The sequence below is a fragment of the Nicotiana tabacum genome, chromosome 4, assembly GCF_000715075.1.
Source record: "Nicotiana tabacum cultivar K326 chromosome 4, ASM71507v2, whole genome shotgun sequence".
NCBI lineage: Eukaryota > Viridiplantae > Streptophyta > Magnoliopsida > Solanales > Solanaceae > Nicotiana > Nicotiana tabacum.
The window spans coordinates 68,503,669-68,522,680 of record NC_134083.1 but is presented as its reverse complement, the minus strand read 5'-3'; the positions used below and the strand labels follow the sequence as shown (position 1 = coordinate 68,522,680).

The window sequence follows — 19,012 nt, the reverse complement described above, 5'->3', positions numbered from 1 at the left end:
AAGGTTTAATGGTGTTTGGGTAGCGAGAATGAAAGCCTTCGTCATCTCAATCAAAGAGCATTAAAGGTGCGTGAAGGGTCAAACATAGTACCTTTTTGACTGCATCAATTTGGAGCCAATTTCCTTCAGCTTCTTCATGATGCGGGAGGATACATCTTAGAACGAGTTACCCCACTTCAAATTTCCTGGGCCGCACTTTCTTGTTGTAGGCACTAGCTATTCTTTGTTGGTACAACTGCTCGTGACAAATTGCGGCCAATCGCTTTTCATCAATCAGTGTTAATTGTTCCAATCGATTCTTGACACAATCTTTATCCTCAATTTCGGCTTCAACAATGATCCGAAGAGAGGGAATTTCAACTTCTTCTGATTTTATTCGGACTTGGCCTAGACCTACTATTCCAATTCTTTGTTTATTTTCTCACAAGCCTTATCTTCAACACATTCTGCTTCTTGATTCATTATTTCAAGGCCTGACAGCATTTTAGGATCTAGGCATGAAGTCCGCAAGCATGTCATATCATTAAAAGCTTTATTAACAGAACTGAAAAGAGAATAAAAAAGGTGACAAGATTAAGAAAAGAGACATTCAATGAAATATTAATTTCATTTGATTTGATTTTTTTGTTTTTAAAAAAAAATATTTTAAAGATTGAAGGGTTTACATCACAAAGTAAGACAATAAAAGTAAAACGTCCGTATTACACCCTGAAATAATCCAGACACAGAAAAGATAGCAAGACCGGCTACCGAGACTCCCATCTGACAGAGAACATTTCAGGTTTGGCGCCCGTTTTTAGGTTTCTCTTCTGCCGCGGAAATGGCTACTATGGCTTTCAGTGCTGGATCAAATTCCTCATCTTCACAGATCATTCCGATTACTGGCCCATTAGTGTGAGTAGGAAGAGGGTTGTTCATCATATTAGGGGCCTCTTCATCCCTAAGTACTATTGCCTTGACCTCGATGATGTCTTCCACTGCTCTATTAAGAATCTGACAGTCTTCTGTATCATGTCCCACTGCTCCAGAGTGGTATTCACATCTAACATTAGCCCGGTGCGCCGGTTCGGGGCTACTAGATGCAGTAGACCTAGCCCGACTAGCTTTTTTGAACAAGCTCGAGTATGATTCACCAACAGGGGTGAACTGATTCCTTCTTGGGAGGCTCTCCTTTTTTTCCTATTTTTTTTCTGAATTTATTTTTCATACCTTGATTTCTTTTTTCTTTATCTTTTTGTTGTTTTTCACTCTTTGTTTTTCTTTGTTATTTTTTTGTCACTCTTTTCTTTCTTTTTTACTCAATTTTTTTCTTCTTTTTATTTTTGATTTATTTTTTCACCCAATTTGTTTATGGCTATGATTGAATCCGATGGGGATTGCCTACGTATCACGACGCCGCATGAATCAGATCATTACGTAGTTCAGGGAGATCAGGAATAGACTGGCCCATTTGTTTTTTATATAAAGAATTTTAATTTTTTTTTGAGTTTTTTTTTTCTTTTTATGGAATTTTGATTATTTTTAAAAAGAAGGAATTCTAAATAAGGAAGAAAATATTTTGGATTTTGATTTGAAAATTGTTTTTGTTCTTTTTTTTTCGAATGAAAGACTTCGGAAAAGAAAGAAAATATTTTGGATTAAATTTTTCTTTTTTGGATTTTCTAAGAAAATAATTCTAGAGAGGGAATAAAGGAAAGTGAAACTATTTTTTAATTTTCTTTTTTTGAAAAGTGGGGCCGGAACCAATGAGGTTTGCCTACGTATCTCACATCCGGTGAGAATCAGACCCGCGTAGTTCAGTCAATATTTCAGAAATGGGATGACACTTTTATTTTTGAGAAACATTCAATCTTATTTTGTAATAATCGTTTTGGGGTAAAATTTTGATAGGGTTTTTGGATTTTCAAATACTGAGATTTTTTAAAAACCAAGTAAATTTTCTCTCTCCTATTTTCTTTCTTCTGTTTTTCTCTCAATTCTTATTTTGTTTTTTAGAAGCCAGTCAACATGAACAAACAGAATCAAACATAATGTACATGTAGCACATAAGATGCATCAGGATAGTATTGTAATTTTCAGGTACACCTGTACTCGACGGACCCAACTCCTGTGTTGAGTCCCATAAGTCAAATGCACATGATGCAAACAAACGTTCCTACTAGGGATCCAGCGTGAGGATATGTTATTGTAGGTTTAAAATCCTGGCGAGTGTTTTAGACCTGCCTTACCCAAGCGGACAGCTCGAGCCGAGGTGGGGGCAACATACCCGGCCTAGTTACTGATCCAACCTCGTTCTATTTGGTATGACCTCTAACAGAAAAGTGGGTCACGCGTACGTGTGCCCCATAAATTCAGAAGACTCTAAAGGGAGGCGTAAGAAGGCAGTTTATATAGTTCAAATAATATCAAAGCGGTAAATGATCGGTAATTAGCACATTAGGCCCACAAACGCAGTAATATCAACAATCAAGAAAGCCAAGTATAGATCATATTACAAGCTCGAATTCTAAACCCTGAACCAGAGGTTATGGGTTCTTGTCCCCGGCAGAGTTGCCAGAGCTGTCACACCTCTTTTTTTCCGAAAAGATATATGTATTATGGATTGTTGTGGGTTAAAGAGTTTTTCCAATTAAAGTGATAAATTTGAATAGGGATTATTTTATTTACAGAGTCGCCACTTGAAATTGATATTTTGGGTATTCCAAGTCACCTTTTATTTGAATCCCTAGTCAAAGGAAGGTTTGACTCTATTATTATTGGTCTGCAAAAACAAAGGGAGGATAAGCAATGAACCTTTAAGCAGAAAAATTTCTTAAGAACTTGAATAATGAAAAAATAATTTAGAACCGAACAAGTACATCAAACCAAGGGCAAATCGGCAGATGAGCAGAAAATCTATCGACGAACCTTCTAAAATTCGAGTACGGACCGAAACTCGACTGTACCTCGTGAGGCTGCTGGTTTTTGGCGTGAGAGAGGTGACTATCAATGAAGTTTCACAAGGTGTTTTTAGGCTTAAATTTAAGGCATTTTTGGGTCTTAAACAAGGTGATAAATTACTTGAATTTTCGAAAGAAAAAATGAAATGAGTAGAAATGCCCTTAGCGTAAAAGAAGAATTTCTTTTTCTCAATTCTCTCCTCTATTTTTTCCTTCTTTCTCCTCTTTTCTCCTTACATTTCTCTTCTATTTATAGGAAAAAAATTCCTCACATTTCTCTTATATATTTCTTCAGATTTATTATTTTATTATTTTTTAATTAAAAAAAATTCCCACTTCCTATTTTTCTTCTTTTTAAAAAAAAAAATAATTCCCCATTTTCCTTTACTTTTATTTTTAAATTTCCCACTTTTTTTACTTTACTTTTTTTTATTTTCCACATATTTTACTTTTCTTTTTTTAATCTTCACTTATTTTACCTAACTTTCTTTTACTTTTTTAAAAATAAATTTCAGTTACCTTTACTTTTATTTTTTAATTTCATCTTTCTTTTACTTTTCATTTTTTTTAATTTCATCTTTCTTTTACTTTTCATTTTTTTAAATTTCCACATTCTTTTACTTTTATTTTTATAATTTTCCGCTTTCTTTTCCTTTTAAAAAAAAATCATTTTCCACCTACTTTTACTTTTAATTTTTTATTCCATACTTTTAATTTTCCTATTATTTTATTTCCATCCGAAAATTAAAAAAATATTTAATTTTTTCGTTTTTTTTTATTTTATTTTAAAATAAAGATAAAAATAAAAATAATACTAATAGTAATAATTTGTCCTTTTAATTTATTTTTAATTCTTACCCTATATTAAAAAAATGTAACAAATCTAAAAACATATATATTAAATTTTTAAAAATATTTACATAGTAAAAGATGGTAAAAATTCAAATATAGTAAAAGATTAGGTGCTCACAGCTGCCCCTCTTTGCTTGGAAACATGAAAAGTTTTCAGGCAAAGACTAGTTTAGTCATGTGACTAATTTTTGACCAAACCGTTATTCAAAAGAAAAAAAAATAAAAGATAGGGTGTAACCGAGTCCTGGTTTTGGACAGCCTACATATCCCGGGTTATAGGGGAATCAGGTCATGTGTAGTTCAAGGAGAATGGTGGAATGATGATTTGAGGAGTCGAGTGAGGTTTCGTCGAGGCTCCGGTCCGCAGTCCTGCTTTTATAAAAAAGAAACTAAACAAGCCTATCAGCTATGAGTTACAAGATTCCTATCTATAAGTCTTCTGAAACTTGATCTTGAGTCTTAACTGGTTCTTTATGCAGACTCTGATCTAAACATTGATGCTCGCTAGCTGTAGGTCCTAGTTCATTGTTCTATAGCTTTTTCTAATCAAAACGAGAATTCGGTGCTCGTGGCTTCAGTCATGTCTTGAGCATTCCACATCTTTTCAACTACTTTTGCATTTTAGATTCATTTATTTTTTCTTTTCATTTATTCTGAATTGAGACTTCTTCTTTTTCATCTCGAACCCTGTGCCTCGAGGTAAAACCTACTCAGACACCCCCAACAAATAAACGAGCAAATATTTTCTGCCCCAGTTTGCACTAGGAAAATTTCGTGAGTTATTGTAACAAAATTCTAAACTACTTCTTTATTGAAAGCAATAAAAGATCGGGAATGGTGTACCCCGAAAAAAAATAGAGACTAGGGAATGGAGACCCTATGTCTAAAATAAAAGAAACTAGGGAGTGGAGATCCTATATTGGAAAAACGAATAGGGATTGGTGTACCCTGATACTGGTAAGGAAATGTAACTAGGGATTTGTACCCTGTATTATGGAAAAAGAATGTAATCAAGAGTTGGTACCCTGTATTACTGAAAAGAATGTAGTCATGGGATGGCGTCCTGTATTACTGAAAGAAAATGTAACCAGGGGATGACACCCTGTATTATGGAAAAGAAATATAACCAGGGGTTGTGCCCTGTATTACTGAAATGAAAATGAATTCCCAAGGAGAAAAGGTTATACCTAGGTTAAAATGTGAAAAGCAAGATTGGGTGAAGAGTACTTCTACCCGGAATATGAGCTGGATCCCCCTATGCGAAAAGTTTCTACCTGGGTTAAGCTACGTAAAGCAACCTGAGCGAATAGTACTTCTACCCGGAATATGAGCTGGATCTCCCTAGGCAAAAAGGTTCTACCTGGGTTAAGCTATGTAACACATCCTGAGCGAAGAGTACTTCTACCCGGAACTATGAGCTGGATCTCCTAGGCGAAACGGTTCTACCTGGGTTAAGCTACGAAAAATAGCCTAGGCGGAGAGTACTTCTACCCGGAACTATGAGCTGGATCCCTCTAGGCAAAAGGTTCTACCTCGGTTAAGCTATGAAAAACAGCCTGGGCTAAGAGTACTTCTACCCGGAACTATGAGTTGGATTCCCCTAGGCGAAAAGGTTCTACCTGGGTTAAGCTACGAAAAACAGCCTGGGCAAAGAGTACTTTTACCTGAAACTATGAACTAGTTCCCCCTAGGCGAAAAGGTTCAACCTGGGTTAAGCTACGAAAAATAGCATGGGCGAAGAGTACTTCTACCCGAAACAATTAGCTGGATCCCCCTAGGCGAAAAGGTTCTACCTGGGTTAAGCTTTGAAAAACAGCCTGGGCGAAGAGTACTTTTACCAGAAACTATGGGCTGGATCCCCCTAGGCGAAAAGGTTCTACCTGGGTTAAGCTACGAAAAATAGCCTGGGCAAAGAATACTTCTACCCGGAACTATGAGCTGGATTCCCATAGGCGAAAAGGTTCTACCTGAGTTAAGCTACGAAAAATAGCTTGGGCGAAGAGTACTTTTACCCGAAATTATGGGCTGGATCCCCCTAGGCGAAAAGGTTCTACCTGGGTTAAGCTACGAAAAATAAACCTGGGCAAAGAGTACTTCTACCCGAAAATATGATTTGGATCTCCCTAAGCGAATATGTTCTACCTGGGTTAAGCTACGAAAATAATCTATAATAGTGATGCATGCTGAAAATAAAAGAAAATAGAGATTTTGCAAAACTCACCTTTGGTGACATTCGCCCTTTAGGAATCGCCATTATGTACTGCTTTGTTCCTGCTGCAAACAAAGAAAAATTGCGAGTTTTAAAAGTGGTGGTCGGTTTGTGCCCTTGATGTCTTTGGCAACTTGGCTTTGTGTCCATCTTCTTTTGATGATGATTTCAACCTGCCACTAGATGTTTCATGAATACCACTTGAAACATTCAAAATACTGATTCATAGTACTTCTGAAGTAAGACATAAAATAATCTCCAATGAAAAAAAACTTGACTTACATACACCCATTGAAACATCTTTCAACACATATAAGTATCTATTTTCTTTTGGTATCTTCCATATTCAACACCAAAGTAAAATTTTCTAAACATAGAAGTAACTTAACTTCTACAAAAATATCTCAAATTAGTAGGAAATGGGTCATATTTTAGAAACAGGTCATAATTCAATAATTTCTTCACCCAAATGACTAAGAGACCCAAAGCAAAATAATATTTTAGAACCAAAAGTACAACATATTTTTTTATCTTCCAATATAAATTGGTGATAGGATAGTCTAACTGTTGTCTCACAAACTCTTCGAATTTTTTTATTATTGTGACAAAGTGAGTTTGTCAAAAAGAAAGTGTAGGTGACTAAATACATGCCTATCAGAATTGTATGACCTAAAAAATATATCTTGGTTTTATACAATTAGATTAGTTGAAAAATATGATTAATCATAGTCAATATTAATATTCAATGACAAACCTAGCACTTTGAGGCCCGTATTTACTATATACTATTATAGAAAATAATCGTGAGACCATAATGGAGCTGTAATGAACAGAAAATGTTAAGAAGAGCAATAAATAGTAATAAATGACTTTCGAGTAGTAAATGAGATAAAGACAACCCGACAAAGATGAGATTTTTGGATGTCTTTCTGACAATGATGGATGATGATGAGCATATATTCCAATCCTTCTTGGATTGGGGAGAGATAAAAAAAAAGGAAGTGTAAAGTTAAACTTTATTTCTATTCAATAAAGTGGGAATCCTGTACAGAGAATGTTGATGAAATTCTTCATAAAATGTCCAATTCCCTTTCTAATTTACATCTCTTCCTATTTGTAAGAGCACATGTGTCACTAAACCTTAGAGAGTGCAACATAAAGGAATATCCATTAGAATATTCTCTAGGGAATCTAAATCCTAAAACTGGTCGTCACTTCGTACCGAAGGCGGATGCTCGTCCTCGTCCTCGTCTTCTGTTAAACCATTTTGACATTCGACAATGATTCATCCTCTACATCTAACCTCGACCTTTTGGAGTCAGGTTGACATGTCACAACCTTCAGGGGCTCTATTGCCATTGACCGGATCAAACACATAAAATGAAGTTTTCGCCCATACAGTTAGTCCTTCCGCTTGTCGAGGTCATCCTCAGGGACGAGCTTGATAAGTGGATAATAACAGTCATGGTTGTCGTCAGAGGCGGATGATGTGGCGTTACGAGAGTGCATATTTCGAACTCTTGTCATCTTAATTTTCTCATGTGCCCTTTGAAGATTACCTGACATGGATGAGATGCGACGTCATTCATCATAATGACGTCTGTTCCCAATGCGCCCGTTTCGACTGTGGCTGCCATTATGACGAGTCGCTTCGAATCCCAAGGTTCTTCCTTTTAAAAAAGGGATGATCACTGTTATTTGAATCTTTCCTTTACTTTCGCCGCAAGAATTTTCTTCACTTTCTCTGAATTTTCCTTCCTTGCCCACCATTCTCGAAAGCTTCCTCCCATTTTCGCAACTCTTTCCTTCCCTAAACTACATACCTCTACAAACATGTCTAGCTCACCTTCTGGCATTCATGATGGAGGTTTTTCTAATGTGAATGAGAAGATTATGGTCACTCCATTGGTTGTTGCGGCCCCTGTCCGCGGGGGAGATGCCACCACCACCATTGAAGTAGAGGCCCTTCCTTCTGTGTCCTAATGTAAAATCGGACCTACGACGGTATCCGGAGGTGATGGCTAAGGTTTTCCGATCTTCTTTAACGGCCAAGCATTTGGCGGAGTTTAAGGCCAAATATGATGTTCCTAATCAAGTGGAGCTCGTACATGCGGACGATGGCGAGGTGTATATTCATCGGCCAGGATATTATGCCCTGTATGCCTACCCATTCACCGTCGGCTTTTCATTTCCTCTTCCCCCTTTGGTGGAGGAATTCTTCCACCATTATCGGGTCTGCCTGGCGCAACTTGCACCCTTGGTGTACAAAGTAATAAAAATGTTGTCCAAGTTCACCGAGTTGGCCAACGTAGATATCACTCTGTGGCATATCACACATCTATTCATGCCCAACTTTTATCTGGGTATGATGTTGAACATTCGCCACTGTGGAAGTAAATCCTTGGTCGTCAAGGCGGACGTAAGGTCATATCCTCGGGGGGCAAGGGGTGGGCCAGAGGATAGAGGTGGAGCAGGAGACAAGGGAGGTAAGGGGAACAATAGAGCCCAGAGGTTGAGAATTGGGTCATGGAATATAGGAACATTAACTGGTAAGTCTATAGAGTTGGAAAAGATGCTCCATAAGAGGAAGGTCAATATAGCGTGTGTCCAGGAGACAATGTGGGTAGGATCGAAGGTGGGGGATGCAGACTGGTATAAGCTTTGGTAATCTGTAGTTCGGAAGGGTAAGAATGGAGTAGGTATTCTGGTGGATAGGGAACTTAGAGAGTCTGTGGTAGAGGTTAGGTGAGTAAATGATAGATTAATGACTATTAAGTTTGTAGTTGGAGAGTGCACCCTAAATATCGTTAGCGCTTACGCGACACATGCGGGCATGAATGAGGAGGTTAAAAGGCACTTCTGGGAGGGGTTGTATGAGATTGTGCGTAATGTTCTGCCTGCTGAGAGGTTATTTATAGAAGGGGATTCCAATGGACATATTGGGTCGTCTACAAGTGGCTATAGCGAGGTGCATGAAGGCTTCAGTTTTGGGGATATGAACGGAGGAGGTACTTCACTGTTGGATTTCGTTAAGGCTTTTGAGTTGGTGATTGCAAACTTAAGTTTTCCGAAGAGGGAGGAGTACTTGGTTACTTTCCAAAGTGCGGTGGCGAAGACTCATATTGACTATCTCCTCCTCAGGAGATGTGACAGAGGGCTGTGTAAGGATTGCAAGGTTATCTCGGGTGAAATCCTCGCGACGCAGCATAGGCTCTTAGTGATAGACACTGGTATTATGTGGACAATCGAGGATCATGTGGGGAGCCTTGACTAAGGATAAAACTCAGGAGTTGGAAGGGAGGTTAGCGGCAATGGGAGCCTGGAGTAGTAGAGGGGACGCGAGCGTTATGTGGGCGAAGACGACAGACTGTATAAGGGAGGCTGCAAGAGAAGTGTTAGGGGTCTCGACGGGCTACTCTAGCAGACACAAAGGTGACTGGTGGTGGAATGAAGTGGTCCAAGGTAAAGTGGAAGCGTAGAAGGCGACATACCTAAAGTTAGTAGGGAGCACAAATGAGGAGAAGAGAAGAGCGAGCAGGGAGAGGTATAAGGTAGGAAGGAGGCTAAGACTGTAACTTTTGGTCGTCTCTAAGAGGAACTGGGGGACAAAGGCGGGGAGAAGAAGTTATTCCGGCTGGCCAAGGTGAGAGAGAGGAAGGCCCGGGATTTGGACCAAATAAGGTCCATCAAAGACGAGGATTATATAGTATTGATGTGTAACGATCCGGCCAGTCGTTTTGAGTATTACAACCCTGTTTCCCCATTTACTGCTCAAATTATACTTTACAGTTGTTGTGTGAATTGCCGGGGCAATTGGTTCGGGTTCGGTGAGGTTTTGGAATGAATTGGAATACTTAGTTCCAAGGTTTAAAGCTTAAGTTAAAATAGTGACCGGATGTTGACTTATGTGTAAATGACATCGGAATTTAATTCTGATGATTCCAATAGCTCTGTATGGTAATTTTGGACTTAGGAGCGTGTCCGAAAAATTATTTGGAGGTCCGTAGTAGGATTAGGCTTGAAATGCCGAAAGATAATTTTTGGGAAGTTTGACCGGGGGTTGACTTTTGATATCGAGGTTGAAATATGATTCTGAAAATTTGAATAGGTCCGTAATGTGAAATGTGACTTGTGTGCAAAATTTGAGGTCAATCACACGTGATTTAATAGGTTTCGGCGTCGTTTGTAGAATTTGAAAATTTAAAAATTTATTAGGCTTGAATCTGTGTGTAGTTCGTATTTTGAGGTTGTTAGGTATGATTTGAGGTCTCGAGTAGGTCCGTGTTATGTTATGGGACTTGTTTATATAGTTAGTTGAGGTCCCAGGGACCTCGGGTGAGTTTGAGATGGTTAACGGATTGAATTTTGGACTTACTACTGGAGTGATCGCACCTGTAAAGAGTTTGATCGCAGGTGCGAAGCCGCATGTGTGTGAAAAAAGCCGCAGAAGCGGCCAAGAGTGGGAATGGGCAGTGCTCGCAGGTGCGAGGAATTTGCCGCATCTGCGAAGCCGCAGGTGCGAAGGTATTGGCGCAGATGCGGACTGGGACTGGCTTGGGGCGAACGCAGGTGCGAAGGGTTTGCGCATCTGCGAGCCCGCAGATGCGAGAAGGGCGCCGCAGATGCGAGGTTTTGAAATATTGGCATGGTCCGCAGGCGCGCAATTTGTTCCGCAAATGCGGATGCGCAGGTGCAAGCCTAAGCACCGCAAGTGCGAAAATGCCTGGGCAGTGTTTAAAACGAGGGTTCCGAGATTTTTTCTCATTTTGGACATTTTGGAGCTCGGTTTGGGCGATTTTGGAGAGGAAATTTTTCACACAACTTGGGGTAAGTGTTCTTAACTCCCTTATGATTATATTCTATGAATTAATCTTCATTTTTGGTGTAAGATTATTGAATCTTCAAGAGAAATAGAAGGAAATTTCTATATTGTCACAAAACGAATTTTTCAAGTTTGAATACCGATTTGGAGTCGGATTTGAGTGAAATTAGTTCTGTTGAACTTGTAATTGGATGGGTTACAGTATTTTGTGAGTTTCGTCGGATTTCGAGACGTGGGCACCACGGATGATTTTGGGGGCGTAATTTTGGATTTTGTGAAAAATATTAGCATTTTGATAGGGAATTAATTCCTATAAATTGTGTGGACTGAATCAAATTAATTGTGACTAGATTCGAGCCGTTCGAAGGTTGATATGTGCAGAATGGAATTTCTGAAGCATTGTTTAACTTGCTCGACATTGGATTCGGCTTGTTCGAGGTAAGTAACTCTTCTAATCTTTGAGTTGAGGGTATGAACCCTAAATATATGTATTTTATGAATTGTTGGGAGGTGACGCACATGCTAGGTGATGGGCGTGTGGGCGTGCACTATAGAAATTGTGACATAATTATTTCTGTGAAATTTTATAGTTAAATAATCTTGGCATTTTCCATGCGGTTTTATGAGTTAAAGAAATTGAGCTGAAAAGCATATTAAAAATCATGTTGAGGCTATGTGCCAGTATTATTGGGACCCACAAAGGTCATATTGCTGTGAATTATTGGTTATATTGAAATTTCATACTCAGTCATATTCATTTCATTGCATATCATATCTCACACTCTATTGTTATTTATTGATACATCATATCATCATTTTTGGGCTATTCTCATGACATTGTGAGCCCATGAGAGAGAGACTGGAGAAATTGATGACTGAGGGAGGCCAAGGGCCTGATTATGAGGATATTTTTGGGATCGGGATGCACGCCGCAGCAGGCCATATTGGCTTTATATATATTATTACTATTATATGGATTGGGGCTGCCCGCCTGCAGCAGGCCGTGAGTTGGCCATGCAGCATGTAAGTTGGCCGTGCGGATCCTTATATTATTATTCTTATATTATTATTGCACGTGAGTTGGCCGTGCAGATTCTTATATTATTATTGCACGTGAGTTGGCCGTGCAGATCCTTATATTATTATTGCACGTGAGTTGGCCGTGCAGTACGTGAGTTGGCCGTGCGGATCCAGATATTTATATTATGGCACGTGAGTTGTCCGTGCAGCACGTGAGTTGTCCGTACTTATAGCGCTTGGGCTGTATGAGCCCCTCATGAGTCTGTACATACCCCTAGTGAGTGCAGTCGACTATAAACAGGAATCGGGCTGCACGCCGCAGCAGGTATTATAGTGCGCTGAGTGATTGAGTGTGCTGAGCACAGTGAGAGAGAATGCGAGACAATGAGAGTGAGTACTCTGAGAGAGTGTGAGTACATGAGTGCAATCTCTGAAATACATTGCATTGACATGCATACATGATATATATGCATAGAGATGTGTTTTTCTCATGTTGTACGGTATCACATTATTCATGATTTCTCACACATGTTGATAGATGGGCATAGTGATGCATTTGTTTTACACTGGTTATCTGGGAAGAAAATGAGATATTTTATTTATTATTGAAAGGATTTTGGAAAAATTACTGTTTTCAAACTTATTCATATTTTTGGTAATTTTGGTAAATGATTTGGGTTTTCATTGATGTACTTGAAAGGCAGAACTATTTTCAGAAGTCGTGATTTAGCTGAGCATTTATTCTTTGAGTTACTTCTGGTATTACTTATTTAATATTGTTATGAACTATTATTGGTTATGGAAGTTGGACTCCGACCTTGGTAGAAGCTCGTCACTACTTTCATCCTACGGCTAGGTTTGTTACTTACTCAGTACATGGGGTTGGTTGTACTGATATTACATTTCTGCACATTGTGTGCAGATGTTGGCTGTTGTTGCAGCTGTGCTCGATGGTTGCGCGATTTGTAGATGTACCTGCATTCCTGTTGTAGCTACCTTTTGTTCATGGTGACCTTAGATTTATAAAAGCTCTGTTTCTGTACTAATTCAAACAGACTATGTATTTATTTCATTTCCGCTTTGTATACTCTATTCTTAGAAGCTCTCGATTTGTACTACCAGTTCTTGGGGAAATGTATTGGTTTTAGTTATTCTCTTTTAAATAATTGCTATTGTAATTGGATAATTGAAAGTTGGCTTACCTAGCGGGTTGGGTTAGGTGCCATCATGACTAGTTAGATTTTAGGTCGTGACAGAGTGGTATCAGAGCTCTAGGTTTATAGGTTCTATAAGTCATGAGCAAGTATCTAGTAGAGTTTTGCGGATCGGTATGATGACGTCCATACTTATCTTCGAGAGGCTATAAGGCATTTAGGATATATACTTCCCATCTTTTTTTCTTTATCGTGCGGAATTGATTCAGCTTGAAATATAATTCTTTGAATTCCTTCCACGCTTTCGTATGTGCGCACATGAGCGCTCGGTATCAGCTGTGCATCGCCGACTTATGATTCCATAAATGAAGTTCGAGATGAGTATTCTATGTTTTGGTGATGGCCAGTCTGGAGGACTTGAGGCCAGGTTTAGACCGCAGCTTAAGCTCGGTAGCTTCAGTTGTAACTTGTACAATTGGACTCATATGTCCGGTGATGACCCTATAGTGAAATTTATGGCTCGATGAGCGGTGAAATGGCGGTATGATAGGTATGATGTGACCGCGGGATGTGTTAAGACGATTTGAACATAACGAGAAGTGTTTCCTTCATATGTAAAAGGAAGGCTATTGGATGCTTGATTTTTGATTTGATGTGACGTACAGTCTCGAGTGTGAATGTTTTGAAAGATCTTTCACGTGTTTAAATTGTGGGACAAATTAAAATCTCAGGTCTGCTTAACGAGTTTGGATTTAGAAAGATTTAGTGATTGCGTAGAAATTGTGGCTGCGAAAAGATATAATAAGATGCCAATTTGAGGCTAGAGAGGTGGGTTATCTCCTGGAGAGTAATCTATGTAGGTGTGTCCCTTGTAATATGGGTGAAGGGTTTCTTTTCTGCCAGTGGGGCATATGTGTGGAGATTTGAATTCGAATTTGGTTGAGAAAGTTGACTTGTGTGTTAAGAGGATGAATGCGAGCTTAGCGGATAATTGAGGTATTTTTATGGTTGGCGTTGCATGAGTTTGAGAAGAAGCTTTGTTGAACTGACTGTGGCATTATGACAGTAATAGAGTATTGGTATTGTGAGTTATGGAATGTTCTAATCTATGGCTTTGAGCCAAGTGGGGCAGCCTGCTATAGACAAATCAATTCATGGGTATGTGTCAAATTTTGTTTGGGTCTAAAGTATACTTGGGAATCAGTGATGAGTGGAGTTCGAAAATGACTCGAATAAGGAAAATTCCTGGTTACGGATTATATTGCACGGATGAGTATATAAAAAATTGTGGGATGAGTGAGTTGTTATTGGTGAATGATGTAGTGCGCACGGAGTATGAATTTGATATGTTGTGTTAAAGTAGAGTTACTTCTTTGAGTGTTGTGGTGCTAATGGAGCATGTGTCTTTTGGCCCATTTGGGCGGTGCAATTAAGATGTGAGCAAAGTGGGTGACTCCCGAGAAAATTCCAGTGGGTTTGAGAATTATATATAGCAATTGAGAATGTTTCTGGACTTATGTATGGATAAAATCTGAGATTTGCGTTTGATGGTGCATGGACTTGCGGAAATTTTATATGACTATGGATTCTACATTTTTGTGTAAGGAAGGTAAGAAGAACATTTTCAAATTCACATAAAGTATTCTCAGAGTGAGTGTTATAGTGTGGTATTTTTGAAGGTGCTTAAGAAGAATACAGTTGTTTATGGGTCATAGGGCGTTGTGGTTCAATGCTAAGGTTTGTAGGGTGAGTTATGGTTAAAGATCATGGTATGTTAGCAAGAAGAAGTATCAATCTGAAGACAAATTCGGAAGGGACTCAGAGAAAATAGGACAACTAGGTAGTAGGTTGGATCAGTATGGTAATGGATATGATCGGTTCTTTGGGTGCTTATGATGTGGGAGTTTTCTACAGGTGCTTTGTGGCAATACACCTGGACTTGGCGACCTGCGTGGCTTGGTCAAGTTAGAGGAATTTAGTTTTAAGGGCTTGATTATGTGCAAATGGATTCCAAAGTATTCTTGATGGTTTCTACCGGTTTGGAGAACGTGTTGTGTATTGTGATTTTTTCCTGGAAAGAAGCAAGAGAAAGGGGTTCTAACTAAAATGGTATGTAAAGTTGATAATAAGATTCTTATGCTTTTCACATAAGGGCAAGATAGATGCGGTGTATTGTGTGGGATTAAGGTTGGCGTGTACAAGGTCATGATTTGGCTTTGAAGGGGAGGTCATAAATTCTTAGAGGGCATGAACGGTTTTCGATGTTTAGATGAATGCTATAACTATTTGGTATTGCGTGAGTAGAGTGTACATTTCAGAAGGCGCAATATGTCTTGAATTATGGATATTTCATAGGTATTGCGGCATTTTCCTGGTTGATCGACTGCTGATGTCCAAATTTTTGCCTTGTGGCATAGAAGAATTTTAGAAATATTTCTCGTGGGATGATCGTGTATGAGAGGTGTGTTAGACATTCAGGCGGTGGAGATGGGACCAGAAATGGTGGTGCGTGTGTTCTATGGATTTGGAGACTAGGAGTTGTCAGGAGCAGATTGTTTCATGGCGGTGGACTGTGAGGTCGTGGCCGAAGCTAGCCAGATGATAGTATGTATTATGATTCAGTCATTATGGATTTTCGGAGGAAAGTTTTATCTATTTGTGGGTAACCCGAGTTGATTTGGGGGTCCATAGGTAGGCCCAATTAAGATGTGTATTCTACACTGAGCCGGAATGGTTGGCTCCATACTGCTATTATTAAGGGATGTGTCATCTGGTTGATGTTGAACTTATTCGTGTTCTTAAATGATCTGTGAGTTACTCCTTTATGCTACGAGGAGTTGTGATTCATTGGTTATGTGCACAGATGGTGCGGTTCTATTTGAGCTTTATAGCGAAATTTGAGTGTGATGAGTACTTGGGTATTGCATGATCGATAGCGTAATGGTTATGTCCTTTAAGGTTTTGTGTGGTATTTTTGTCATTTGCCTCTCTGTCATTATTAATTTGGAGCAGGGTGGCTCGGAGTATATAATATGAACCTCGTGTTAGAATCGGGTGATGCTTCTATGGTGTATGATGAATTTTTATCGTTTCGTTGTGGCAGTACTTGTTAATCTGGTGGGGCAATTCTCTCATTTGAGTCATTTTTTCATGACTGGGTACATTTGAATTGTTGCATATTGTGCACGGATGGCACGGGTTGAGGCTCCGAGTTATATTGGTGCGGTATGTCTGTGGAACAGTTATATTTAGTAATATAAGGTCATTGGACCTAGAATGGGTACTATCAGGTTTAATTTCGGTATATTCGAGAGTATAATATTGAAAGTTGGCTCAGAAAGTGATTATGGTTCCAGTAGGGGCGAGAGATCTCCGTATCTTGTTGATCTGGTAAGTGGTCATGAAATTTCGCGTGCTTCTTTTATTATCAACAGTGTACGAAGTTTTTGGGATGAGGTTTGGTTCGATATGGGTTTAATACTAGTATGCGGTTGGCTTTGGAGTAGTCACTGCGATCAGGAATGGTGCTACGAGCATGCGAGTTGTGTAATATGTTGGTTGGTTATATCCGTGGTTATAGTTATAGCTCGATGCAACTTGTTCGGACTTATACAGTGTGTAAATGTAAGATTTGTATCTTAAAAGAAATTCTAAAGGTTGGAAATTAAACTCAAAGGTTTATGAGCTAAGGTTAGATTAATGATTTTCAGTTGTATTGTGTAGTCAAGCCTATGTGGAATAGGGTGATGTGGGTTCACCCTCGGGTACATGTGTGGTAAGATGGAACAATGATTTTATGGCTTGGAAACAACTCTTGGCACGTTCGAGGACGAACATATGTTTAAGTGGGGGAGAATGTAATGACCCGGCCGGTCGTTTTGAGTATTACAACCCCGTTTCCACATTTACTGCTCAAATTATACTTTACAGTTGTTGTGTGAATTGCCGGGGCAATTGGTTAGGGTCCGGTGAGGTTTTGGAATGAATTGGAATACTTAGTTCCAAGGTTTAAAGCTTAAGTTAAAATAGTGAACGGATATTGACTAATGTGTAAACGACCTCGGAATTTAATTCTGATGATTCCAATAGCTTTGTATGGTGATTTTGGACTTAGGAGCGTGTCCGGAAAATTATTTGGAGGTCCGTAGTGGAATTAGGGTTGAAATACCGAAAGATAAATTTTTGGGAAGTTTGACCGAGAATTGTCTTTTGATATTGAGGTCGAAATCTAATTCTGAAAATTTGAATAGGTCCGCAATGTGAAATGTGACTTGTGTGCAAAATTTGAGGTCAATCGCACGTGATTAGATAGGTTTCGGCGTCATTTGTAGAATTTAGAAATTTGGAAATTTATTAGGCTTGAATCCGTGTGTAGTTTGTATTTTTGAGGTTGTTAGGTATGATTTGAGGTCTCAGGTAGGTTTGTATTATGTAATGGGACTTGTTGATATAGTTGGCTGAGGTCCCGGGGGCCTCGCGTGAGTTTCAGATGGTTAAAGGATTGATTTTTGGACTTAAGGAAATGCTGGAACTGCTGTCTACTGGTGTGATCGCACCTGCAGAGATTTTGATCGCAGGTGCGAAGACGCATGCGCGTGAAATAAGCCGCAGAAGCGGCCAAGAGTGGGACTGGGCAGTGCTCTCAGGTGCAAGGAATTTGCCGCATCTGCGAGGCCGTAGGTGCGAAAGTATTGGCGCAGATGCGGACTGGGGCTGGCCTAGGGCGAACGCAGGTGCGAAGGGTTTGCGCATCTGCGAGCCCGCAAATTCGAGAAGGGCACCGCAGATGCGAGAAGGGCACTGCAGATGAGAGGTTTTGAAAGGTTGGCATTGTCCGTAGGCGCGCAATTTGTTCTGCAAATGCGGATGCGCAGGTGCGAGCCCAGGCACCGCAGGTGCGAAAATGCCTGGGCAGTGTTTAAAACGAGGGTTCCGAGATTTTTTCTCATTTTGGATATTTTGGAGCTCGGTTTGGGCGATTTTGGAGAGAAAATTTTCCACACAACTTGGGGTAAGTGTTCTTAATACCCTTGTGATTATATTCCATGAATTAATCTTCATTTTTAGTGTAAGATTATTGAATCTTCAAGAGAAGTAGAAGGAAATTACTATAATGTCACAAAACGAATTTTTCAAGTTTGAATGCCGATTTGGAGTCGGATTTGAGTGAAATTAGTATGGTTGAACTTGTAATTGGATGGGTTGTCGTATTTTGTAAGTTTTGTCGGATTTCGAGACATGGGCACCACGGGTAATCTTTGGGGCGTAATTTCGGATTTTGTGGAAAATATTAGCATTTTGTATGGAATTAATTATTATAAGTTGTGTGGACTAAATCAAATTAATTGTGACTAGATTCGAGCCGTTCGAAGGTTGATATGTGCAGAATGGAATTTCTGAAGCATTGTTTAACTTGCTCGATATTGGATTCGACTTGTTTGAGGTAAGTAACTCTTCTAATCTTTGAGTTGAGGGTATGAACCCTAAATATATGTATTTTGTGAATTATTGGGAGGTGACGCACATGCTAGGTGACGGGCGTGTGGGCGTGCACTATAGAAATTGTGACATAATTATTTCTGTGGAATTTTGTAGTTAAATAATCTTGGCATTTTTCATGCGGTTTTATGAGTTAAAGAAATTGAGCTGAAAAGCATATTAAAAATCATGTTGAGGCTATGTGCCAGTATTATTGGGACCCACAAAGGTCATATTGCTGTGAATTATTGGTTATATTGAAACTTCATACTCAGTCATATTCATTTCATTGCATATCATATCTCAGTCTCTGTTGTTATTTATTGATACATCATATCATCATTTTTGGGCTATTCTCATGACATTGTGAGCCCATGAGAGAGAGACTGGAGAGATTGATGACTGAGGGAGGCCGAGGGCCTGATTGTGAGGATATTTTTGGGATCGGGCTGCACGCCGCAGCAAGCCATGTTGGATTTATATATATTATATTATTGCACGTATTATTACTATTATATGGATCGGGGCTGCCCGCCTG

General features: G+C 39.2%; 1 protein-coding gene across 1 annotated transcript; it reads left to right on the top strand.

Moving 5' to 3' along the window:
* Positions 1–8,764: 8,764 nt before the first annotated feature.
* LOC107814215 (uncharacterized) lies at positions 8,765–9,274 on the top strand. The gene has a single exon (XM_016639582.1). The coding sequence runs from the start codon at positions 8,765–8,767 to the stop codon at positions 9,272–9,274; it is 510 nt and encodes a 169-aa protein (XP_016495068.1).
* Positions 9,275–19,012: the final 9,738 nt, after the last annotated feature.

Excerpts from the sequence above, each read along its gene's own strand:
- LOC107814215 (XM_016639582.1), top strand. The coding sequence starts at position 8,765 with ATGACTATTAAGTTTGTAGTTGGAGAGTGCACCCTAAATATCGTTAGC.